Source organism: Coregonus clupeaformis, chromosome 10, assembly GCF_020615455.1.
Source record: "Coregonus clupeaformis isolate EN_2021a chromosome 10, ASM2061545v1, whole genome shotgun sequence".
Lineage (NCBI taxonomy): Eukaryota > Metazoa > Chordata > Actinopteri > Salmoniformes > Salmonidae > Coregonus > Coregonus clupeaformis.
The window spans coordinates 40,048,365-40,073,405 of record NC_059201.1 but is presented as its reverse complement, the minus strand read 5'-3'; the positions used below and the strand labels follow the sequence as shown (position 1 = coordinate 40,073,405).

Sequence of the window (25,041 nt, the reverse complement as noted above, 5' to 3'; positions counted from 1 at the left end):
ATAATTATTAATTTGACCATGCTTAAAGATATATTCAATGTCTGATTTGTTGTTGTTACCCATCCACTAATCACTGCCCTTCATTATGAGGCTTTCAAAAAGCTCCCTGGTCTTTGTAGTTGAATTTGTGTGAAATTCAATACTGGACTGAGGGACCTTACAGAGGTTGTATGTATGGGGGACAGAGGAAGGGGTAGTCATTTAAAAATAATGTCAACCTCTATTAAGTCCATATAACTTATGTGATTTGTTAAGCAAATGTTTACTCCTGAACGTATTTAGGCTTGCCATAACAAAGGAGTTGAATACTTTGACTCAAGACATTTCAGCTTTTCATTTAGAAAGTAGATGGTGATAGCATTGGTTTTAGTAACAGGCTAGTATTAGTCACAGGCTGCTGCAGGGCTGCAGCTGGATGCATCTCCAGATATTGGCTACATAGGGTCAACTACCTCAGCACAACTACCTCCTCCCCAGAAATTATTTGGTCAAATGGTAAAACAAAGCAAAGCAAGCAGTAAGTAAACCTAACAAACTGAATGCATTTTGTTATTCCAATTCCTGTGATGCTGATCAATTTATAAATTTTTATTTACAAAATATTTATTTATATTTACAAAATATTTATATTTACAAAATATCCAATATCTAAATTTGATCAGATATCATCATATCCGTTTTACATTTCTATCTCTCGGTTTCAATAATTACAGACCTAATGAGCAAAATAATGACAAAAGCCTAGATGTTATTTCCTTGTTGTAACATGTCATGGAGGTAGGTCTTGGGGGCCACTTCCCTAAAGGCATAAAAGTATGCAAAACACTGCCAATTATTTTCTCAAAAGACACAGAACTGGCCTGGTCCCAGATCTCTTTGAGCTCTTGCCTACTCCATTACTGTCAAAGAGGGAATTCGATTAATGCCCCGGGTGAACAGGGTTAGCGTTGATAGCATTCGATTTAGAACCAAGCTGCCTCCCGGGCTGCAAAGTCGGCTCAAAACAAAAGTGACGTAGGTTAAGCATGTTCACATGCAAAAGTGATTGATTTTGATAAAACACTTCCTCTGCCTTCACAATGAAAACTGGTTTGAAAATTCAAACATTTTAAAAGGACAAGAGATGTTCTATGTTTCTGAACGATGCATCATGCTGCCTTGTTGACAACATGACCGAGCTGCACAGATTAGTGTTCGATTTGAGAAGGGAACTCCTCCCTCACCGATTTTGCCCGTTCACTTCACGGGCCATAGCCCAGTGCACATAATCAAACTCCCTCATTGGCAACCAATTTTAGTTTGGAATGACAATTCCACAAGGAATTGGCAAGAAGGCAGAAACAGACTGCCACCCAGGCTAACACAGAACGTGTTTGATTGAAGTTTAACAGAAAGTTCCACAATAAGGTGATAGCTTTAGATAAGAGGGTTTATGGAAGTGCTTAAATTCAGACGTTATGAGCGTTAACAGATTACTATCTTCAATAGACCGTATTTCACACTTCTACAAAATCTATCTGATCTCCTTTGATATTGCAGCATATTAAACCGAAACTTTGGTGTCTCTGATACTGGCAATTAATGATCAACTTTCTCACAATGTTGCAAGAAAATATTGCTACACCAGCCGGTGGGACTCTGAAGTTTTGTTGATGCCACTAGTCTACACTTATTATAGGCCAAATTATGGAGTAGAATTGTTATTTCTTCATTGACTGCTGACAACTTTCAGATATGAATAACATCAAAAGATACTCTGTAAATGAGTGCTACAATATTACGACTGAAGAGATGCCAAAACAAACATTACTTATCCAACAGCTCCTCCTTGTGGTAGAAAAAAATAATGGCTCAATTTATGACATTTTAATCCAAGCTTTCATACAAAAATCTAACAAACTGTCACATTGACTTTTACATGGCTTTGGCTTAAGTAGCACTAATACATACATACATACATACATACATACACACACAATATCACTTTTACGAGTGATTCCCTATCCTGGTCCTAAATGTATCTTTGCATGTACCAATTCAACCTAAACCTATCTGTATGAACAAAAAGGAAACACAGTTTTAAAACAAATGCATTGTCTTAAAGGCACTGTGGAACCTCCTGATACGAATCCCAATTTAAACTTTAAAACAAGACTAAACTGGTGTTATGGTCCTGTGGTTACAAGGAAAGTATCATCGAGGTTCTTTGAGATGAGATTCACCCTAAAATGTCCAGCAGCGGAAAGGTATGTGATGTAACCAAATACCACAACCATTCAGAGTGTGTATGTGGGTGTCGTGCTCTTACTCCACTGTATAACCATGACTAAAGAGGTTCCAGGTTCCTTTATTTCAAGTCTATGGTCCTTCATGTGGTCCTCGTCTACTAGGCTCCTGGTGGTGTACAGTGTGTCCATTAGAGGCCACCGTACGTTGCTCTGTATGGAGGAGCTGGCTGGGCAGTGCACACAGGCATGTGTCTTACCCTTAACTGCTTTTAGCAGCGCTGGTGCATTGACTCACTAGCATTGCTGGGAATTGGGTTGCAAAAAAACAGTCAGTGGGAAGCCAGTGTTGGTCTTTATAACTGGGGGAATTTGAGACAAATTATCTAAAGATATTATTTAACAGACTTTCCACGTTCTTTTTTATATTTTGTCTCAAATTCCCCTCGCTATAAGGACCAACCGTCAAGACCACCGGCAGAGTAAGTTGAAATAGAATTGTATTAACTTCTGGCCTGTGGACTGTTCAGTTTTTGCAACCCAATTCCCAGCAATGCTTGTGTGTCAATACACCAGCGTTGCTAAAAGCAGCTATCTTGGCATCTCTCTCTCGCTCGCTCTCTCACTGCTGGTTCATCTTAGCTGCTTCTGCCTTGATGAGTGAGATCAGCTCCTGGTTGATCAGGAACACAAAACGAAGACCTGCAATCTGGAGAGACAAATTACTTGTTGTGAAGTTCATGTATTATTAGAGGTGGTTGTTATAGATCAGGGGTATTCAAATCTTACCCTACGAGGTCCGACTACTGCTGGTTTTCTGTTCTACCTTATAATTAATTGCACCCACCTGGTCTCGCAGGTCTAAATCAGTGCCTGATTAGAAGGGAAATTTTTTGACAAAAAGCAGTGGAACTGGCTTCGAGGTCCAGATTTACATTTTGTGTTATAGATCATGTATTGTGAAATAAAAACCATGACAGGCATCCATAATTCAATCTCAACTATGCAGTCTGTTGTCTATTTTATTTTTCTAGGCCCTTTTGCCACTTTAACACATTTCTTCATCTCACTCTTCTTGCACCAGCTACCCTATAATACATCCTGCAATTTAAGTCTTCCAGAACCTTCCACACACCTCCACCACAGAGTTGTTGTTGAGTTTCCACTTGTTGCCCGACAGGACTGGTCTACCGTCTATGTAGATGGGCCTGCGGCCCTCGTTGGCTATGAAGAAGTCCCCGTTGTTCTTCAGTTTAATGATCCCTGTGCATTAGACATAAACAGTTACAAACACACAATGAAAAACTAGATCAAGTCCTGATATGGGGCCATAATATTACTACATGATAGACGTTTATCAGAAAACAGTCTAATTTCAACAGGGTCTAATTTCACTATGGTGAAGTGAGGACAGGGCGGGCACTGCCCTCTAGAGCCCAGATAATACAGGTTCTTCAGCTTCAGACCCGGGTAATGCAGATATGGGCTGCATCCAAAAAGGCATCCTATGTCATGGTGCTGCAGGTGATAAGTGAGTCACCTTGTTTCCTGGAGATCTTCCAGGCAGGTCCTTCCAGAGACAGATCCACATCTATTTGCTTGTCCTTGGTGGCTCTGCCCAGGGTGATCTAGAGGAAAAGTCAGATTAGCTTAATAAATTATATATACGGTATATATATAAAAAACATAAAATATATATTTCACATTTCGTAAGCATACATTTCCATAGAATTAACCTGCTCCACAGTCATCTTACTATGGTCCTAATATGAGTTGGTATTGGACAGTTGTCTGTACTGTAAATTCAGTTAATTGGTCAATCTGAAATGAGCTGCTCACCTCTCGTGACCTCATAAGGTAGCGAACCATCCGGCCTCTCAGCGCTGCCAGTGTCTGGTTGTCAAAGTCTGGAGAGTTCATACCTGAGAACACAACAACAACATAAAGGCCCTGCAAGAGTGTCTTCTTACACATACACACGCGCACATGCACACACTCTCACCTGTGATGCTGTCCACCAGTACCTGCCAGCGTGGTAGCTCCTGCTCCAGCTGTCTTATCTCCTTCTTCTGATGGCGGTCAGAGATCATCAGCTCTAAGAGTGGGGACAGAATGAGGAAGGGCAGCAGGAGAGAGAATGATGAAGAGGAGAAGAGATGACAACAGATTTCTAAGCCAATCAACATGCATTCAGGAACATGCATTCAGGTGCTTTGAATTTGATCAATGAAGCACCTTCTTAGATAGACTCCTTTTTATGTGTTAGTAATGTACAAGGTTCTATGTTTGAGTAACTCACCATGCTCCAGCACCTCATCCCTGCTCTCCCTGGGTAACGAGACAGAGACACTGATTAGAATGACAGAGACAGGCGGAGCTCTGAATTTTACCTCAGGGAAACTGGAAATTAATTGTGGTCAGAATGTTGACCGGTTCTCTTACTTTAGCTTAGCATCATCCACCAGCTGCTCAGCATCAGAGAAGTTGAGGACTTGGTCGCCTTTAGGGAAAGGTTGGACTGCAAAAGAGAATGAAACCATACAATAAGGCCTCATATATAGGGGGACTGATGGGCACTCAACTCACTTAGTTTTAGTTGTACGAAAAAAGAAGGAAGGGAAGCGCTGCTAAGGTACACAATAGTAGATTTTGGTAAACAGAAGGTGCTCTTTGGTAAAAGGGGTAAAATTGGTCATCAAAAAGAAAGGAGGACCAAGCCACTCTTCATATAATTAATTAAAATGCCTTTATTTGTATGGCATGTCCAATGGAAACAAAGTTTACGTTTTTAAACTTTGTTTCCATTGGACATGCCATACAAATAAAGGCATTTTAATTAATTATATGACGAGTGCCTTGGTCCTCCTTTCTCTTTGATCACTTAGTTTCAGTTTGCAACAGGGGAACATATGTGTGTAGTTAAAAACTTTTAGAAATAATTCACTTCATGGATGTCAAGTAATGGACTAACAGTGTTGTGCATCCCAAATGGCACCCTATTCCTTATTAGTGCACTACTTTTGACCAGAGGCTCTGGTCGAAAGTAGTGCACTAAAAGGGAATAGAGTGGCATTTGGGACGAAGCCTGTGTAATGAACCAATAAGGCCAGTTGAGTTTCTCTCACCACTCTGGTCCTCCAGCAGGTAGTACTGTTTGAGCAGCTGCCAGTGCACCAGCAGGCTCTTGGGAGTGCGGGAGGGGTAGAACACACTGGGGTGCTTACTCAGCAGCTCCTGGAACACCTCCAGCTTGGGCTGACTGCTCTGTTCATCAGAACAAACACACACACACACACTTATTCAAAAACATATTTAAACAAACCCACACTCACTTCTTCAAACTGACAAACATATAGTGCCATCAATCCCACACATGTAAACATATGCAGTGAGAAAAATATTTCACCAATGGGCAGGTCAATGCTTTTTCCAGCATCACTACACTTAGTTTATGACAGAACCATATATACACAAATGTGTATAAATCACTCTATATACACATGTATATACAGTCAGTCCACACTATCTGTATTTGGACAATGAAGCTAACATTTGAAATGAGGTTCTACAGTGAGCTCCAAAAGTATTGGGACAGTGACACATTTTTTGTTGTTTTGCCTCCGTACTCCAGCACTTTGGATTTTAAATGATATATTGACTATGAGGTTAAAGTGCAAACTGTCAGCTTTAATGAGGGCACTTTCATCCATATCGGGTGAACCGTTTATAAATTACAGCACTTTTTGTACATAGTCCCCCCCATTTTAGGGGACCAAAAGTATTGGGACAAATTCACTTATGTGTATTAAAGTAGTCAAAAGGTTGAGTATTTGGTCCCATATTCCTAGCAGTCAATGATTATATCAAGCTTGTGATTCTACAAACTTGTTTGATGTATTTGCTGTTTGTTTTGGTTGTGTTTCAGATTATTTTGTGCCCAATAGAATTTAATTGTAAATAATGTAGTGTCATTTGAGTCGCTTTTATTGTAAATAAGAATAGAATGCTAACCTCACCTGTTATTGTAATGGTGAGAGGTTAGCATGTCTTGGCGGTATGATAATTGTGCATCTGTAACTTTCTCACTCATCATTATTCACGATTCATTCAGGACTTGCGTGCTAGGAATATGGGACCAAATACTAAACTTTTGACTACTTTAACGCACAAGTGAATTTGTCCCAATCGTTTTGGTCCCCTAAAATGGGGGGACTATGGATGAAAATACACTCAAATTAAAGCCAGTCTGCATTTGAACCTCATAGTCATTGTATCATTTCAAATTCAAAGTGCTGGAGTACAGAGCCAAAACAACAAAAAATGTGTCACTGTCCCAATACTTTTGGAGCTCACTGTATACTCCAGCATTTTGGATTTGAAGTCAAATATTTCATATGAGACGACAGTACAGAATGTCACCTTTTATTTGAGGGTGTATCTGTTTTACCGTTTAGAAATTAAAGCACTTTATGCATCCCTTCCCCACATTTGAAGAAGTCATAAGTATTTGGACAAATTCACTGATTGTGTATTAAAGTAGTCAAATGTTTAGTATTTGGTCCCATACTCCTAGCAGTCAATGACTACATACATTTACATTTACATTTTAGTCATTTAGCAGACGCTCTTATCCAGAGCGACTTACAGTTAGTGAGTGCATACATATTATTATTTAATTTTTTTCATACTGGCCCCCCGTGGGAATCGAACCCACAACCCTGGCGTTGCAAACGCCATGCTCTACCAACTGAGCGACATCCCTGCTGGCCATTCCCTCCCCTACCCTGGACGACGCTGGGCCAATTGTGCGCCGCCCCATGGGTCTCCCGGTCAAGGCCAGCTACGACAGAGCCTACGACGAACCAGGATCTCTAGTGGCACAGCTAGCACTGCGATGCAGTGCCTTAGACCACTACATCACAATGGCTACATCACAATGACTACATCAAGCTTGGGACTCGTTGTTTGTTTTGGGTTATGTTTTGCCAAATAATAACTGAATGGTGAATGATGACATAAGTAATATGTGTTCAGAAATATCTATTCTTACTTATGATAAAAGTGATTCCAAAATGACACAATACATTATTCACCATTCACCATTGTGGTCCTCTGTAGCTCAATTGGTAGAGCATGGCGCTTGTAACGCCAGGGTAGTGAGTTCGATTCCCGGGACCACCCATACGTAAAATTGTATGCACATGACTCTAAGTCGCTTTGGATAAAAGCGTCTGCTAAATGGCATATTATTTATTATTATTATTAAAATATAGTCATTGTGATGTAGTTATTGTGTGCAAGGAATATGGGACCAAATACTAAACTTTTGACTTCTTTAATACACTTTAAGTGAATTTGTACAAATACTTGTGAATTCTTCAAACAGGGGAACTGATACATAAAGTGCATTAATTTCTAAATGGTAAAACAGATATGCATGAAAATACAATTAAATAAAATGCTGGAGTATAAAGCCAAATGTAAAAATGTAGATTCACTTTCCAAATTCATATGGTGAGGACTGTATATGGTTCTGATTTATGATGTTTATTAAACCATCTCTGAACTGTGTGTATGATTAAAAGTTTGAGATGCAATAGAGATCATCAATAACTATATTTGGGCGTTGCTTTGTGTAGTAGGAGCTGACTGACTCCATATTTGAGAGCAAGAGCTGGGCCATCTTGACCTGATGGGACTTCATATTTCAAACACCATAGAAACCCCCCACTCACTCACTGAGGCAATCTTGGCCAACAGAGCCTCCTCAGCCTGACTGAAGAGAGCTTTGCTCTGGATCGCAGCAATGGCCTCCGGATGAAGCTGCCTCATCGCTTGCCATGCCAACCTACAACACAGAGACAGGGGTAGAACATTGTCACACAGAGATTTTATTTGCCTTTACTTGGCCAGTCAAATCAACAATAATTGGTTGTCTATTACAATAACAGTCGAGGTCAAATATACTGGACGGAGCGAGAAAGACAAAGAGAGAGGAAGGAAAAGGATAGGAGGAAGTGGATAGTAGGAGATGGCCAGGGGTGTGTGGGTTGCTCTTACTTGGAGATGACGGGGTCGTAGAGCAGAGAGTACCAGCGCTCCTGGATCTCCCTCAGGGTGAAACGACAGCTGAACTTCACTCCCAGATGAACAGAGGTCAGATCTGTTGTCTAACAGCACACACACAACAATACACACACAGTCAGTTGCAGCCAGTTACAGTGTGTATAGTACATTACCACATCAATGAGCTGTATGATACATCCATAGACAAATTATCTGGCTACATCGCAAACACATTGAAAATTCATATTTTACATTAATCAAGGTCAATGTTTACATAGTATACTACACTGCAAATTCCAATGATTTATAGCACTGATGTTTCAGTTATATATCAATAGCGTATCTCTATTGTCTTTAGGCCTGTTACCTGTAGCACAGCATTGATGAGCAGCAGGTCATCGGTGGATTTCCAGCGGCCCAGGTCTTTAGTGATCTGGAGGGGCTGCTTGCTCTTCTTCACTCTCTTGGCGATGGGCGGGTGGGTGATAACCATGGTGAGGGGCGGCGTGAGGGCCGTGCTGGACTTGGACATCTGACATAGGGTAGCATGGAAATGGGGAACCAATGAGGCATCTCCTTTACCTTATTCAGCATTTACTCTAGTAGGCATTTCATCATCGGTCAGACACCCTTATTAGTTAGAGTCTAGAGACAAAGAAAGAACTGACTATATAAACAGCACAATACTCTGCAGGTTGCCGTTTGTCATGAGTCTTGTCCTGGAGGCAGAACTGAGCGATTTCCCCTTAGATAGGCCAGCTGCAAAGTCAAAATTGTCTATATTGTAAAAATTCATGAAAATAAAAAAATAAGCTTTTTGGTCTTAATGCAAGGTTAGGGTTAGGCATTAGGGTTAGCAGTGTGGTTAGGGTTACGGTTTGGTTTAAAATAATATTTTATGACGTTGTGGCTGTGCCAGCTAGTGACCACTGCAGAGCTGTTTCCAGAACAAGACTCATGACGAAAAATGCTAACCTGCTAATCATCTAGCTATTTAATCAAGAGAAAATTCAACAACTACCGGTATCTCCCCCTCTACGTTTCTCAATATGAGCAACCCATAAAAACACTCTTTGGATTAAATTCCTCCCTCATACCTTCTTCTTCTCATTGGATGAGGGTTCGCTCCCAGAGCAGCGGATTGGCTCGATGACAGGTGGGCCCTTGACCCTGCTGGATGACTTGGCCAGGCTGCTCTCCACTAGTTCATCATCAAACTTCTTCCTCTTAATTGACCTGGGAGTAGGAGAGGAACAGGTTAGATATCATATAGCCACCAGAGCTGCAACAGACAGAACCCCTGAGCTTCCTTTCATGCAGGCCTACTTCAAATTCAGAAGGTAGGTGATGCAGAATGAATGCTGTCCAATGGTCAGACGTGTAGGAAGTTATTTTGAATCACTGAACTGTACAAGGTGTTGCATGTTCATCTTTCAGGTTAAAACTGATGCAAAGATTGAAGCTAAAAAATGCCTGCAGAGTAAAGCTATAACATCAAGACAGACACAAATGAGTAACAGTCAAACCTTGAAGAGCTCCTGCGATTGGGCACAACACCGCCACCCCCAACAAAAGCCTGTGTTGCTGTTCTTTTGATATCTTTCATCCCGGTCGACTCCTCGTCCTCTGACCGGCTCTGTGTCCCAGCTGCTCCCATCGGTGCCCCAACCACAGATGCAGCTGCAGCACCTGCCCGTATATCTGTCCCCACACAGAGACAAACCTCAATGTTAGACACTATGGATTATGATGACAACATAAATGGCAACAACTTGCAACCAAAGGCAGACAGACAAACAAGAGATGTGCATACCTTTTTCCATGATCTTGTTCACAGTCCAGAGATTTCGAATAAATGTTGAATAATATAATGTTGCTACATTCGGCAGGTGTCACTCAGACAACGTATCTCAGGTGGCAATCTAAGACGAGAGAGAGGAAGGTATCAGTCAGAGATGGGCAGTAAATGGGAAGCATGTGCGGATAGTTAGCTAGCAGTCAACGTGACACATATAAGCTGTGCTTGCTCCAGTATCTGTGTGTTAGAGACCTCTAACGCCCAGGAAGCTCCGATTAAAAGTAAATGATGCTCAGCTAAACTTGAAACAGAATCTGGCCATACGGGATACGTTGATATGGCGAATCTCCTTTAAGCCCAGGAAGCAGCCATTCACCCGCTTTTCAAGCTCAATAATGTCAAAATACGTTCGTTATTCATCAAAAATGGAGTTTCGATTAGCAACTATCGTAATTTACTGACGTCACGGGCGGTATGTACATCAAAAAAAGATCTAAATAAAAATGTACAAGCAACCGAAAAAATGCCTAGTCGGCAACTCCAATGTAAATCGCACACGTTCCAAGGATCCCAAGGAACCTAGCTTCCATGAACGGGTCGGAAGTCTACAACAGGTCAATACATTGGAGAGGTCTTTTTTCGGTTGCATGTAACTTTTTATTTACACGTTTTTTGGAAGTACATACCGGCCGCGATGGCAGTAAATTACGATAGTTGCTCATCGAAACTCCATATTTGGCGAGTAACGAATGTATTTTGACATTATTAAGCTTGAAAAGCTGGTGAATGGCAAGTTGAATGGCTGCTTCCTGGGGCTGAAAGGACAATCGACATATCAACGTCTCCGTCCTGTAAGGCCAGATTCTGGTTCAAGCGAAACCCCATATCTGGCCACAGATACTTGGGAAAGTTGTGCTATGTATGCTATTGTTAGCTAGTTTGATGTCGAGAACATTGTCGATACAGCAGTAACGTTAGCTGTCTTCAAAGCTAGGAACATTTCACATCATGGTTATCTAACGAAGCAGCCTCTTCGCTTATTCCTCTACTTACCTCGTCCCAGGCTGGTTTATCAGCCAACTAGAGTCTAGCCAGGTACGTTGAACTTCGAATAAATCAACACAATTGCTAATCAATATGTTTCTGTTATATTCGAAATTAGCTAGCTAGTTACATTCATGCTAACAATAACAGAACGAAACACATTTCCGGTGTGTACAGGAAATGTCGTTGGCCGTCTTCTTCATAACGTTCTCGTAACGTGCATTGCCGCCACCAACAGGACTGGCTCATTTACATCACAGATTATCCATTATATTGACCAGATACTCAAGGGGCCGCTCTTACAATGGAAAGAAATGTCATCAAAAATGGAAGGCAGTCGGCAGGAGGCAAGATCAGGTGGGACCATTCTAGCCAATAAGAGGGCAGATACGTGCGCGAACAACAGGCACAACTCCGATATAAAGTGTTTTTTCTCAAAGTTGCCGGGATGTTACGTGTCCTATTTATATCAGTACACTCGTGACAACCTAAGAATTACGAAACGTCTATTCGATTAAATAAGGCTTCACATTTTTTGTTGACCAACTTTGACACTTTCATAAACAAAAACTCCTCGCTTGGAGACCGAAAAAAACGAAAAAACGTCACCTGCTGGAGACAATAGATTTTGGCCCCAGTTATACCTCTCGATTCGCCTCTTCCTCTCTGTTTAAATAAGTGGTTGACCCCAAAATGCTTGCAGTTTATTTAAATGTGATTCTCTGCGATAAAAATACATGCTATGTTGTTCCAGTAGCTATGTGAACTCATAGGATATGTGCAATTAATGATGACAGGTGGTTTAGTCAATAGGTGTTTTTTCAGAGATACTTTTCTAATATCTCTGGTTTTACCCATATAAATATAATTGTATGGTTTACCACAGAGTTTCTAAACCCAGAGGCCCAACATCACGAAACTTTCGGGAATGCTTGCGAAGCAGCCTCAACAGTTCAGACCGGAGTTTGGAGTTTGAGAAGTCAATGAGATAAATAAAACATTCTTCCTTAGTTGTTAATTTTCTCTAAATCTAAAGGCACATCCTATATTTGACCCAGTCTTAAGTAGCTGAACATGTTATTACTCCAACCGCGTGAGAGTGACAAACTGTGGTCCTCTGTAGCTCAGCTGGTAGAGCACGGCGCTTGTAACGCCAAGGTAGTGGGTTCGAACCCCGGAACCACCCATACACAAAAAAATGTATGCACGCATGACTGTAAGTCGCTTTGGATAAAAGCGTCTGCTAAATGGCATATTATTGCTTTGGATAAAAGCGTCTGCTAAATGGCATATTATTATTATTAAACTGATACGTTGACATTTTCATCAAAAACAACTTTATATCGAAGGAATGTCTTTGATTTGACGGCCTGCACATGCGAAGTTCGGCGCGAGACGACCTTTAGACCCGAAGATGTATTTCTGCGCATAAGCTAGCCAAGGTCTCCATGACATCACGAAGCAGTTTCTACATATCTTCATACTAAACCATCTTTGATTTTACCAACAGATGGAGCCCCAAGACACAACGTTCTAATTCACAAAATACTATTTATTTTATAGAACTTTATTTTAAAAAATTAGGAGGGACAATCACAATAATGAATTGGGCAACTCTGAAAAAGCTAAATCAATCATCAAAATCTATAATTTGTGGTACCAGTTTCAACTTTCCCCATTAACTTTTCTCGTGTACAATCACATACCATGGATGTACCCCACCTCCACATCCCCTTCAACACACCCTGTTATGTGTTGTCTGTTTACCAGACAACAGACAGTATACAGACTATACCTCTGAGTCAGTATAGCCACAGACACACTGCTTACAGTCACCTGTTAAAGTCCAGCACAGACATTGACCTGGTCTGGTCTCAGGCCACCTAAGGCCCCCACCTCTGCTGCTGCCTCTGCCAGGCAGAGGGGAAAATAAGAGAAAAGAGCCTATGAATCATTAACCATTTTAGAAACATTTCAGCTCTGGCTGAATTTATATTATTGAACTATTACCTCCAATAGACCACCAGCCACTGGCTATAGATGTTCTTGCTCTGGCATTTCAGCCTGCCAAAACCACAACCACCCCTTTAGGCAGTCTTCAACATTAATTTATTATAGGCCTATTCATGTATAATACTAGAAAATGCACCATATGTTTACAGCTGTATTGGTAATGCATTGTTCTGTTCATAACCATAACTTTTTGGAGAGTGACTTCTAATCTAGAGGGTTGATTCCTGTCAGTCAACCTTTGTTGTGTGATTGGGGTCTTTTTGGACAGTCAGGGGTTTTGTACAAAACCCTCACTCTCTCATCACTCATCCACAGGGCAGCCAAAGATTAGATGGGAGGAGGAGGGTTTTGTAGAATGTAAGTGGGGGTAGAGCGGTTATGTGATGCAAACTGTTGACCTGCAAACTTAGCACTAATGTACGGTAGGTAGCAAGCACAATGAATGTCCCCACAGACACATCTCACAGGAACAGCGATACCCAGCAGCGGCATTCCCAGAATCACCTGCCTTCATGTCTAAATATTATTCCATCTGTTTGAACCACAGACAAGCTACAACCAGAAACCAGAATGCCTTACAGGAAAAGATGCCCCAAGGTAGTGTGACTTTCACATTTCTAGTAAAACAGAAACAGAAGACCATGCATACATGTATGACATTATTTTAATAGAGAACAATTACAAAATTATTTTTTATAACCTTTTTACAATGTCTTATCCCAACAGAGAAATAAGTATTTTGAAGCACCACGTCATACAAGTCACGTCAGGTTCTAGATGTAGAAAAATGCTAACACACAAATTCTTTTTTAGATGTAAGAGATACAGACAACTCACAGAGGATACATCGTTTTGTACAACTGAGTAGGACATCATACAAGATCAGAAGACTTTTAAAAAGACAAAAGTGTTTGTAAACAGAGAAACCCAGGTGGGAGGATATGGAGCACTATGTTAGTCCCACCAGCTGCCATTTTTCATTTAAGATTCTAATGAGCACCATATAAGCACCATTCTGATAGGAACATCACAGTTTTGTCCAAAATAATAATAATAATTCAATAACACTCTTCTAAAGGCAGTACATGACATATTTATAAGCATTTTATAGCATCTTCATCAGCAATGCGTAAACATTAATAAATGCAACTGAAGTTTGGTTTGGCTTGGCATCTGCCAATCTATGATTTAAATTACAGAGGGATAAGTTGCTTTCTGTTTGTCTAAGCTAAGGAAGGAGTTACAACTGTTCTGGTTATGAACAGAACAATGCATTACCAACACAGCTGTAAACATATGGTGCGTTTTCTAGTATTATACATAGGGCTATAATAAATGAATATTGAAGACTGCCTAAAGGGGTGATTGTGGTTTTGGTGTACTGAACATTACATGCTATGATCAGGATGCATACTTGCAACTGAGTTTAATCAGTCTGGTTAGATGAGAGGAACATAATGTAGTTATCAGAGATTCCACTGGTAATATCATTGGCTACTGGGAATACCATTGGCTACAATCTAAACCACAAGTAAGTATAAGTGCTATTGCATTCATGAGCATTAATTAATAAAGCAGGAAGTTTAAGTGGTGCAAGGGGAATCAACCTGATATTGAGACGGAAAATCACTTGCCCTGATGTACATTTCAAGTTTCAGTCAAAAGTTTCAAGTTTTATGCATTTCGCTCTGCATGGGAAGGTTTCAAGCCAGGCCATAATGCACTTGAAATATTGCACTACCCTCCCTTCACCCTCTCCTAGCCTCCTTGTGCAAAAAGTGTGGGAAGTGAATTTTAGTTAACTGGAAATGCACCTACTACTGCCCATAGACAGAAAGGAAGGTTTTCAAATAACAATGGCATTGATCTGAGACCTCTATCAGCCCCTCATCCAGCTGCTGTATCAACTCAGACCCAGGCCAGCCCAAACCAACTGGGCTTGAGTTCTGAGGGGCTGAGGGCCTGGTCTGTGGGTTGAGGCCTGCAGGGTTTCAGCTTCAGTTGGGCCCTCTTTCTTCCCCAGTGCTCCCATCTGTTGCACTCTGAGAGACTGGGATTGTCAGTCACTGTCAAATACACATAGCTAGTTTTCAGCAGGTCATCGGCTCATCTCTCGATAAACTGCAGGTTGATCTCGCTCTCTGGCACCAGCAGTGTCCGGGTCATGGGTTTGACTGCTGCACCACTGCCTTCCGGATCGGGCTTCACATCAAACTGCATCAGAATCTGAGGGGACCAGGAGAGGGGTTGAGAAAATGAGAGGGCGCCACTCACATGTACAGTACTTGGAAGAATGTAAGTCCACTATGAGTCGCTCTGGATAAGAGCGTCTGCTAAATGACTAAAATGTAAATGTAATAAGGATGAAAATGTACTGGGACTCAAAACGCTATGGAAATGAAATTGGACACTCATTGCCAAAGCCTAGCTGTAAAAGTGACCAAAGATCTACTCACTCGTGCCAGTGCCAGGTAGACCTCCAGCTCTGCGATGCGGCGGCCGATGCAGCTGCGTTTTCCCACGCCGAAGGGCACTGAGGCGTAAGGGTGGTGGCCTTCGTTCCGGTTCAGCCAGCGATGGGGCTGGAAGGCATCCGGGTTCGGGAAAAATGCTGCATTCCGGGATGTGGCGAAGTGACAGAGGGTGATCAGAGTCTGGATAGGATAGAATTGTGACATACTGTTGCTAGGAATCAGTTAAAAAACCTTGGTAAAATCCTTCCATTACATATGTTTGCCTTCTTCACACCTTAATATTACACCAGATTGTTAAAAAAATTCAGAGAAAAAAGCAGTCAACATCATGTCAACACTTACGTTTTTGGGGAGGAGGTAGCCTCCGACCTGGATGTCTTTGTCAGCGATGACCCTGGCATTGGCCGGAATAACAGGATAAAGTCTGGAGGAGCCAAAACATAACAATGTCGATGTGACTGATCAGTCTAATGATTGATTGATTGGATGTAGTTGATTCCAATTGGTAGCGGATTAAATGAGCTCCCCTTAATTATATAACGAGGAGCTATGAGCACTTGGAATAGCGCTATAATAATCCAAAACTACATCATTACTATTATTATTATCATTCATATTTTTACCTGAGCACCTCCTTCACCACAGCCTTCATGAGGGGCATGCGAGCCACGTCTGCAGCCCCAGGCACCCTCCGACCCCCCATCACGGCCAGTATCTCCTCCCTCAGCGAGGCCTGCACCTCAGGGTGCCGAGACAGCTCGTACAGGGACCAGGACATGGTGCTGGAGATCTGAACACACACAGGACACAACAGGTCAGTACGACGGAAAGATCATTCACCATAAGGTCACTGTAGCAGTGGATGGAGAGGATGGTGAGCTCCCTACAGCTTAAGAAGAGGTAGTATGCTGTGATTTACTCAATGATACAGTATACTTTTGACTAGGAGTGAGAGGAAATGGAGATGTATGACTATTGGATATTTTATAAACCAATAGTAAAGAGCAGGCTCAAAGATGGCGAGATTAGGACAGAAAAGACAAAGAGGAGGGAGAAATGCAAGAAGAAGAAGAGATGAGAGATTTTCCTCACCGTGTCCACCCCAGCCAGGAGCAGCTCAGTGATGTTGCTGTACACCGTCTTCATGGGCAGCCCCGTGCGGGTCAGGAAGTAGGTCAGATATCGCCCCTCCACGTCCTCTCCCCGCGCCACCTTCTCCGCTTCCTCCTTCAGACGCTGGTCAATGTGACCTTGAGCTGCAAGGAGAGAGATCAGGGGTCAGATCAGAGAAAAAAATCTCAAATCTGGGTTCAAATACTATTTTAAATATTTTAAATACTGTCAGCGTTTGCTTTAGACTAACTGGAATGCCAGATGGGCGGGGGTTGCAGTTTTGCGACAATTCTATTGGTTCCATAGCACCAATCATCAATCAATTCCAGCTGAAGTATTTCAAATGATTTCAAATATTTGAACCCAGGTCTGAAGGAGCTCTAGTCCAACTAAGGGAATCTGTACAGCTTGGAAAGAAAAAATAGACCTCTGGGAAAGTTTACTACAGGGATTACAGGTGATGAATGGAAGGCAGCCACACACACTATGGGTCCTATTGAATGGGAACTATTTATAGCAAGTTACAAGAAATCTATCCGTAGAGGGTAACTAATAATCAGTAGGTCAGTTGGGTTAAATATATCAAATGTAAGAGGTGGCATGTACTCAAAAGTCCACGGGATTAAACCAAGCAAATAAAATGTTATTTGTCAACAGTTGTAGACTAACAGTGAAATGCTTACTTATGGGCCCTTCCCAACAATGCAGAGGAAAAAAAGACAAATAATAGAAAGATAACACAAGGAATAAATACACAATAAGTAACGATAGTATGAGGCTGTCAAAGATGGCAGCTCACCGAATTGGAACATGTAGTCCCAGCACTGGCAGAAAGTGTCCCAGGGCTTGGGGAACAGCTGGTGTAACCAGGCAGGCATAGCCATGGTGAGGAGCGTCATGACAAACATGGTGTTAATGGACTGGATGAAACACTCTGTCTCCGTGGGAACCACAGGGTCTAGGCAACCAATCCTGGACTCGAACAAGACTGAGGAGATCCCTGCAGAGAGGAAGACCGGCAGAGGGCAAGGGTGAGGAGGGTTTGAAGGGCTTTCCGGAAGGGCTTTGTTTGTTTGCCCTCTGTAATACAGATCCAATCAAGCCTATTATAGACTTGTCAGAGTACCCTATCCTACCATACACAAGTAAGTGGTGGTAATAGACTAAACTAGTAGCCTACAATGCTAATTGACATTGATACAATAAAGTTGCTTCCTGATCTTGTCTCTTATTACGGGACTGATCTCAGATAATCTCACACCTGACCTCGGATGCTGACCTCATATACCACCGTTTAAAAAAATAACAACAAAGAAACAGGTTGAATGCAAATAGGTCTTACCTTCGAGGCCGAAGCGGTAGAACTCACTGCCGATGTTCGGGACGAGGCCGCAGGGGTCCTGGCGCCTGCGGAGGCGGAGCTTAGCAATGAGGTCATCAACCACACCGTTTAGAGTGGCGTCGTAGGCCTCCACCGCCTTCGGACGTAGCATGTGCTTCCCCAGGAGACTCCGCACCGCCTGCCACTCCTCCCCCTCACTGAAGAGAGTAAAGGTTAGGGTTGCAAAATTCCTGGAACTTTAAAAAAATTCCCTGGTTTTCCCAAAAATGTCCAGAATCAGGAGGGAATAAGCAGGAAATCCGGAATCCTCCAACCAGGATTTCTGGAAAACCAGGGAAATGATTTATAGTTCTCAGCGATTTGCAACCCTAAGTAAGGTAAACAGAAAATAATGTAATCAATGAGTTTGCTTACCAAACATCAATAGTTTACATGTTTTATACAGGCTGGGCCAACTGTACTGTAGGCTACTTGATTGAACTGTAATTGAACTGTGATAGTATTTTCATATTCCTGGTCATTAGGTTATAACCCATAGGTAATAATAACCCATAGGTCATTTTTTTATTTCACCTTTATTTAACCAGGTAAGCCAGTTGAGAACAAGTTCTCATTTACAACTGCGACCTGGCCAAGATAAAGCAAAGCAGTGCGATAAAAACAACAACACAGAGTTACATATGGGGTAAACAAAACGTACACTCAAAAACACAATAGAAAATATATATACAGTGTGTGCAAATGTAGTAAGTTATGGAGGTAAGGCAATAAATAGGCCATAGTGCAAAATAATTACAACTTAGTATTAACACTGGAATGATAGACGTGCAGAAGATGATGTGCAAATAGAGATACTGGGGTGCAAATGAGCAAAATAAATAACAATATGGGGATGAGGTAGTTGGGTGGGCTAATTTCAGATGGGCTGTGTACAGGTGCAGTGATCGGTAAGGTGCTCTGACAACTGATGCTTAAAGTTAGTGAGGGAGATAAGAGTCTCCAGCTTCAGAGATTTTTGCAGTTCATTCCAGTCATTGGCAGCAGAGAACTGGAAGGAATGGCGGCCAAATGAGGTGTTGGCTTTGGGGATGACCAGTGAGATATACCTGCTGGAGCGCATACTACAGTTGGGTGTTGCTATGGTGACCAATGAGCTAAGATAAGGCGGGATTTGCCTAGCAGTGATTTATAGATGACCTGGAGCCAGTGGGTTTGGCGACGAATATGTAGTGAGGGCCAGCCAACGAGAGCGTACAGGTCACAATGGTGGGTAGTATATGGGGCTTTGGTGACAAAACGGATGGCACTGTGATAGACCACATCCAATTTGCTGAGTAGAGTGTTGGAGGCTATTTTGTAAATGACATCGCCGAAGTCAAGGATCGGTAGGATAGTTAGTTTTACGAGGGCATCATAGGCTGACATCTGTCTCTTTCATGACTCACTGTCTGTCTGTCTGTCTGGCTTCTAGACCAATTAGTCCTTTGTCTTAAAGGGATACTTCAGGATTTTGGCAAACTCATGGATACCATTTGTATGTCTCTGCATCCAGGATGACGGAAGTTAGAGGTAGTTTTGCTAGCCAAAACTAACTAGCATTAGCGCAATGACTGGAAGTATATGGCAACTGCTAATATGCTAGTACATACCATAGACTTCCATTCATTGTGCTAATGCTAGTTAGCAACTTCCTTCAAACTGCACACAGAGACATGGTATCCACGATTCATCAGACTCTGGGGAAGTAGATAAAGGGCTTCATTGCCAAAATCCTGAAGTATCCCTTGAAGTCTTTGTTTCATCTCTGTTAATCTTTCCTGGTTCCTGTCAACAGCACGTGAACCTGATGTCAGAACAGCTTACATTAGCATGACAAGCATGGGAGGGGAGACAGCAGAGGAGGAGAGGAATGGTACCCACGCTGTGAGCAGTCCGTAGCCATGACCTCGTTGTTTCCTGTAGTCCTTCCAGGAGGAGAGGTCAGAGCGGATCGGGGTCTGGCCCTCCTGCCTCAGCACTTGCTCTATCAGGTCTGGCTCTGCCACGTGCACCGTCAGAATGGGACCGAAGCTGGCCTTCCACATCGGCCCATAGCACTTCACACCCTCCAGCTGGGAGATGACAACACATTAGCACACAACGCATATACAGTGGGGAAATAAAGTATTTAGTCAGCCACCAATTGTGCATGTTCTCCCACTTAAAAAGATGAGAGAGGCCTGTAATTTTCATCATAGGTGTCACGCCCTGGCTCTGGGGACACTGTTATGTTGAGCCAGGGTGTGTAGATCTATGTTCCCTATTTCTATGTTGGCCTGAGTGACTCCCAATCAGAGGCAACGAGTGTCAGCTGTTTGCTGGTTGTCTCTGATTGGGAGCCATATTTAAACTGTCGGTTTTTCCTTTGTTTTTGTGGGTTCTTGTTTCAAGTTGGTTGTGTTTGACCGTGTACTGTCACGTTACCGTCTTTGTTGTTTTGATCGCGTTTCGCTCAATAAAAGAGTATGTTTGCCTGCAACGCTGCGCCTTGGTCCTCATCTGTTCCCGACGTACGTGACAGAAGAACCCACCAAAACTGGACCAAGCAGCGTGAAGAGGAGAGAGGAAGGACCTGGGATCAGTGGAGTAGGAGTCTCGACTGGGCCCCGCTAAGTGAAGAGAAGAGAGGCTGGTCTATGGAGCAATGGATTAAGAGTCTCGACTGGGCCAAGCCAAGTGAAGAGCAGAGAGGTTGGACTTTGAAGCAGTGGGGTGAGAGTCTGGCGAGAACTAGGGAGGCCTGGTCCACGGGGAGGAGAGAACCCCAGAACATTTTTAGGGGGGGCTCACGACGTGGACGACGGGGCAGCAGGAGGCCGCGATGGAGCGGTCCAGCGGGTGTGCAGAGGAGGCCGCCAGGTTAAGGGGGCCACTGGTCACAGAGGAGAGGGAAAGTGTGGAGGCACGGCGAGAGGTACTGGGGTGTGTTACCAGTCCGGTCCGGCCCGTTCCTGATCCCTGCGTAGGGCCAGTGGTGTGTGTCCCCAGTACGGTCCGGCCTGTTCCTGTTCCTCGCATCGAGCCTGTGGTGCGTGTCGTCAGCCCGGCCCGGCCTGTTCCTGCTCCCCGCACCGAGCCTATGGTGTGCGTCGCCAGCCCGGTCCGGCCTGTTCCTGCTCCCCGCACCGAGCCTATGGTGTGCGTCGCCAGCCCGGTCCGGCCTGTTCCTGCTCCCCGCACCAGGCCGATGGTGCGCATCGCCAGCCCGGCCCGGCATGTTCCTGCTCCCCGCACCAAACCTATGGTGCGTGTCGCCAGCCCGGCCCGGCCTGTTCCTGCTCCCCGCACCAAGCCAATGGTGCGCGTCGCCAGCCCGGCCCGGCCTGTTCCTGCTCCCCGCACCAAACCTGTGGTGCGCGTCGCCAGCCCGGTCCGGCCTGTTCCTGCTCCCCGCACCAAACCTGTGGTGCGCGTCGCCAGCCCGGTCCGGCCTGTTCCTGCTCCCCGCACCAAGTCTGTGGTGCGTTTCGTCAGCCCTGTCCGGCCCGTTCCTGCTCTCCGCACCAAGTCTGTGGTGCGCGTCGCCAGCCCAGTCCGGCCCATTCCTGCTCCACGCACCAAGCCAGGGGTGCGTATCGTCAGCCCGGTCCGGCCAGTTGCTACTCCACGCACCAAGCCAGGGGTGCGCATCGTCAGCCCGGTCCGGTCCATTCCTGCTCCACGCACCAAGCCAGGGGTGTGTATCGTCAGCCCGGTCCGGCCAGTTGCTACTCCACGCACCAAGCCAGGGGTGCGCATCGTCAGCCCGGTCCGGTCCGTTCCTGTTCCACGCACCAAGCCAGGGGTGCGTGTCGTCAGTCCGGCTCCGGCCAGCGGGGCCAGACCGGACCAGGGGTACTTTGGGGGGTTGGAGAGGGAATGGGGATCGGGCCCAGAGCCGGATCCGCCGCCAAGGCGGAGTGCCCACCCGGTCCCTCCCCTGTGGTATTTAGTTGGCTCGGTCGGAGTCCGCGCCTTTAGGGGGGGGTACTGTCACGCCCTGGCTCTGGGGACACTGTTATGTTGAGCCAGGGTGTGTAGATCTATATTCTCTATTTCTATGTTGTCCTGAGTGACTCCCAATCAGAGGCAACGAGTGTCAGCTGTTTGCTGGTTGTCTCTGATTGGGAGCCATATTTAAACTGTCGGTTTTTCCTTTGTTTTTGTGGGTTCTTGTTTCAAGTTGGTTGTGTTTGACCGTGTACTGTCACGTTACCGTCTTTGTTGTTTTGATCGCGTTTCGCTCAATAAAAGAGTATGTTTGCCTGCAACGCTGCGCCTTGGTCCTCATCTGTTCCCGACGTACGTGACAATAGGTACACATCAACTATGACAGACAAATTGAGGGAAAAAAATCCAGAAAATCACATTGTAGGATTTTTTATGAATTTATTTGCAAATTATGGTGGAAAATAAGTATTTGGTCACCTACAAACAAGCAAAATTTCTGGCTCTCACAGACCTGTAACTTCTTCTTTAAGAGGCGCCTCTGTCCTCCACTCATTACCTGTATTAATGGCACCTGTTTGAACTTGTTATCAGTATAAAAGACACCTGTCCACAACCTCAAACAGTCACACTCCAAACTCCACTATGGCCAAGACCAAAGAGCTATCAAAGGACACCAGAAACAAAATTGTAGACCTGCACCAGGCTGGGAAGACTGAATCTGCAATAGGTAAGCAGCTTGGTTTGAAGAAATCAACTGTGGGAGCAATTATTAGGAAATGGAAGACATACAAGACCACTGATAATCTCCCTCGATCTGGGGCTCCCTGCAAGATCTCACCCTGTGGGGTCAAAATGATCACAAGAACGGTAGCAAAAATCCCAGAACCACACGGGGGGACCTAGTGAATGACCTGCAGAGAGCTGGGACCAAAGTAACAAAGCCTACCATCAGTAACACACTACGCCGCCAGGGACTCAAATCCTGCAGTGCCAGACGTGTCCCCCTGCTTAAGCCAGTACATGTCCAGGCCCGTCTGAAGTTTGCTAGAGTGCATTTGGATGATCCAGAAGAGGATTGGGAGAATGTCATATGGTCAGATGAAACCAAAATAGAACTTTTTGGTAAAAACTCAACTCAGTCGTGTTTGGAGGACAAAGAATGCTGAGTTGCATCCAAAGAACACCATACCTACTGTGAAGCATGGGGGTGGAAACATCATGCTTTGGGGCTGTTTTTCTGCAAAGGGACCAGGACGACTGATCCGTGTAAAGGAAAGAATGAATGGGTCCATGTATCGTGAGATTTTGAGTGAAAACCTCCTTCCATCAGCAAGGGCATTGAAGATGAACGTGGCTGGGTCTTTCAGCATGACAATGATCCCAAACACACCGCCCGGGCAACGAAGGAGTGGCTTCGTAAGAAGCATTTCAAGGTCCTGGAGTGGCCTAGCCAGTCTCCAGATCTCAACCTCATAGAAAATCTTTGGAGGGAGTTGAAAGTCTGTGTTGCCCAGCGACAGCCTCAAAACATCACTGCTCTAGAGGAGATCTGCATGGAGGAATGGGCCAAAATACCAGCAACAGTGTGTGAAAACCTTGTGAAGACTTACAGAAAACGTTTGACCTGTGTCATTGCCAACAAAGGGTATATAACAAAGTATTGAGAAACTTTTGTTATTGACCAAATACTTATTTTTCACCATAATTTGCAAATAAATTCATTAAAAATCCTACAATGTGATTTTCTGTAGAAAAAAAATTCTCATTCTGTCTGTCATAGTTGACGTGTACCTATGATGAAAATTACAGGCCTCTGTCATCTTTTTAAGTGGGAGAACTTGCACATTTGGTGGCTGACTAAATACTTTTTTCCCCCACTGTAGATGGCATGATTCACTGTAGATGGAACAGTCCATAGATTTAGAAATAATCTATTTATATGGATGGAACATCGACATGTTGTGAGCAGACCTAGCTACAGTTCTAAAGCTGCTTGATGTAAAGTGTATGGACAAAATCTGTACAAAAATGTTAAAAGCGTTGGGAGCGCCTGTCAAGCGGTTCTAGAAAGCTTGCCTTCTTGCTCCTTGTGCTCCCCATCTACACCTATGAGGCAGCAGGTACCTCCCAAAGCACAGGAAAGTGCCCTAGTGGCCTAAGGCACTTTCCTGCTCAATGCCCTATCAGGGTAAGAGAACTGATGTATGCATACCATTTGTCTAACATAGTCTATGCATATGCAACTGCATGTCTGGTGCATTTAGATCATCACAGTACAGCTTATGTTGGCCCTCTCATAGCTATTTAATTGCTGGGCAATTACATTACACACTGGTGGTTAGGTTATACAGTAGCCTACATGTAAGGAGAGGCTGTGACAGAGTGTCTGCACTACAGCACCATGCCACACCCAACAGCAATGTCATAACCTATCTATAACAAGACAAAATGTGTGATGACCAGTTAAATCTGCCATTATATGGTATTGCTGTTTATCAGACATTATGAAACACTGTAATTCCATACATTCACGTGGCTGTCTGGCTTTAATAGAAATAAATTAAAAAGAAAAGATGAACAAGTAATCAAAATAATTTACCTGCAGCTCGTGGAGGCGGGACAGTCCCCGTTTGGCGAAGAGGTCCCAGGCAAATTTGGCGACGGTGGGTCCCGGCATTTCCTCCAGGGTTTTCACCCGGTGCGCCGCCTCTGTAGTCTTCAGGCCAGCTGCGCTCTCAGCCCAATTCTCCATCCACTTGATAAGCGGGGACGCACTGCGACCAGACACTTTGAGGGCTTGCTGCAGCATCCTTCTGGCTATGTTCGTGCACTGTTAGGGAAACAAAGGCAAGTCTATCGGGTGTCGGTGCTCATCTTGCACCAAGACACTATTTATATCGCTCGACCCATGTCGGACTGGGACCGGCGCGGCATAGAGTTAAGTTTCTCATTGGGGGCCAATCAAAGCGAATCCTGGCGTCGACCCCACCCAGTGGC

The 25,041-nt window shown here is 43.9% G+C and overlaps 2 protein-coding genes across 2 annotated transcripts; both read right to left on the bottom strand.

The window, feature by feature from the left end:
* Positions 1 to 1,851: 1,851 nt before the first annotated feature.
* On the bottom strand, positions 1,852 to 11,447 carry LOC121575161 (microspherule protein 1). The gene is made up of 15 exons (XM_041888070.1): positions 11,143 to 11,447; positions 10,105 to 10,213; positions 9,818 to 9,992; positions 9,389 to 9,527; positions 8,659 to 8,823; positions 8,286 to 8,395; positions 7,965 to 8,073; positions 5,351 to 5,489; positions 4,668 to 4,743; positions 4,525 to 4,553; positions 4,228 to 4,320; positions 4,065 to 4,147; positions 3,766 to 3,853; positions 3,361 to 3,488; positions 1,852 to 2,934 (listed from the first exon to the last, which is right to left on the bottom strand). Exons 2-15 carry the CDS (start codon positions 10,112 to 10,114, stop codon positions 2,848 to 2,850), a joined length of 1,431 nt encoding a protein of 476 aa, XP_041744004.1. The 5' UTR covers positions 10,115 to 10,213; positions 11,143 to 11,447; the 3' UTR covers positions 1,852 to 2,847.
* A 2,345-nt stretch (positions 11,448 to 13,792) lies between these two features.
* On the bottom strand, positions 13,793 to 25,000 carry LOC121575162 (25-hydroxyvitamin D-1 alpha hydroxylase, mitochondrial-like). The gene is made up of 9 exons (XM_041888071.2): positions 24,644 to 25,000; positions 19,996 to 20,186; positions 18,076 to 18,272; positions 17,533 to 17,733; positions 16,713 to 16,876; positions 16,244 to 16,410; positions 15,963 to 16,044; positions 15,603 to 15,800; positions 13,793 to 15,372 (listed from the first exon to the last, which is right to left on the bottom strand). The coding sequence occupies exons 1-9, from the start codon at positions 24,851 to 24,853 to the stop codon at positions 15,253 to 15,255; spliced, it is 1,530 nt and encodes a 509-aa protein (XP_041744005.1). The 5' UTR covers positions 24,854 to 25,000; the 3' UTR covers positions 13,793 to 15,252.
* Between the last annotated feature and the right edge of the window lie 41 nt (positions 25,001 to 25,041).

Excerpts from the sequence above, each read along its gene's own strand:
- LOC121575162 (XM_041888071.2), bottom strand. The coding sequence starts at position 24,853 with ATGCTGCAGCAAGCCCTCAAAGTGTCTGGTCGCAGTGCGTCCCCGCTT. Across the intron at positions 16,877-17,532 it reads GGACTACATGTTCCAATTCG|CTCAAGGTCACATTGACCAG; the intron begins GTGAGCTGCCAT and ends CTCTCCTTGCAG. Across the intron at positions 15,801-15,962 it reads GCTACCTCCTCCCCAAAAAC|ACTCTGATCACCCTCTGTCA; the intron begins GTAAGTGTTGAC and ends TATCCTATCCAG.
- LOC121575161 (XM_041888070.1), bottom strand. Across the intron at positions 9,528-9,817 it reads AATCGCAGGAGCTCTTCAAG|GTCAATTAAGAGGAAGAAGT; the intron begins GTTTGACTGTTA and ends TCCTACTCCCAG. Across the intron at positions 8,396-8,658 it reads TCATCAATGCTGTGCTACAG|ACAACAGATCTGACCTCTGT; the intron begins GTAACAGGCCTA and ends GTGTGCTGTTAG.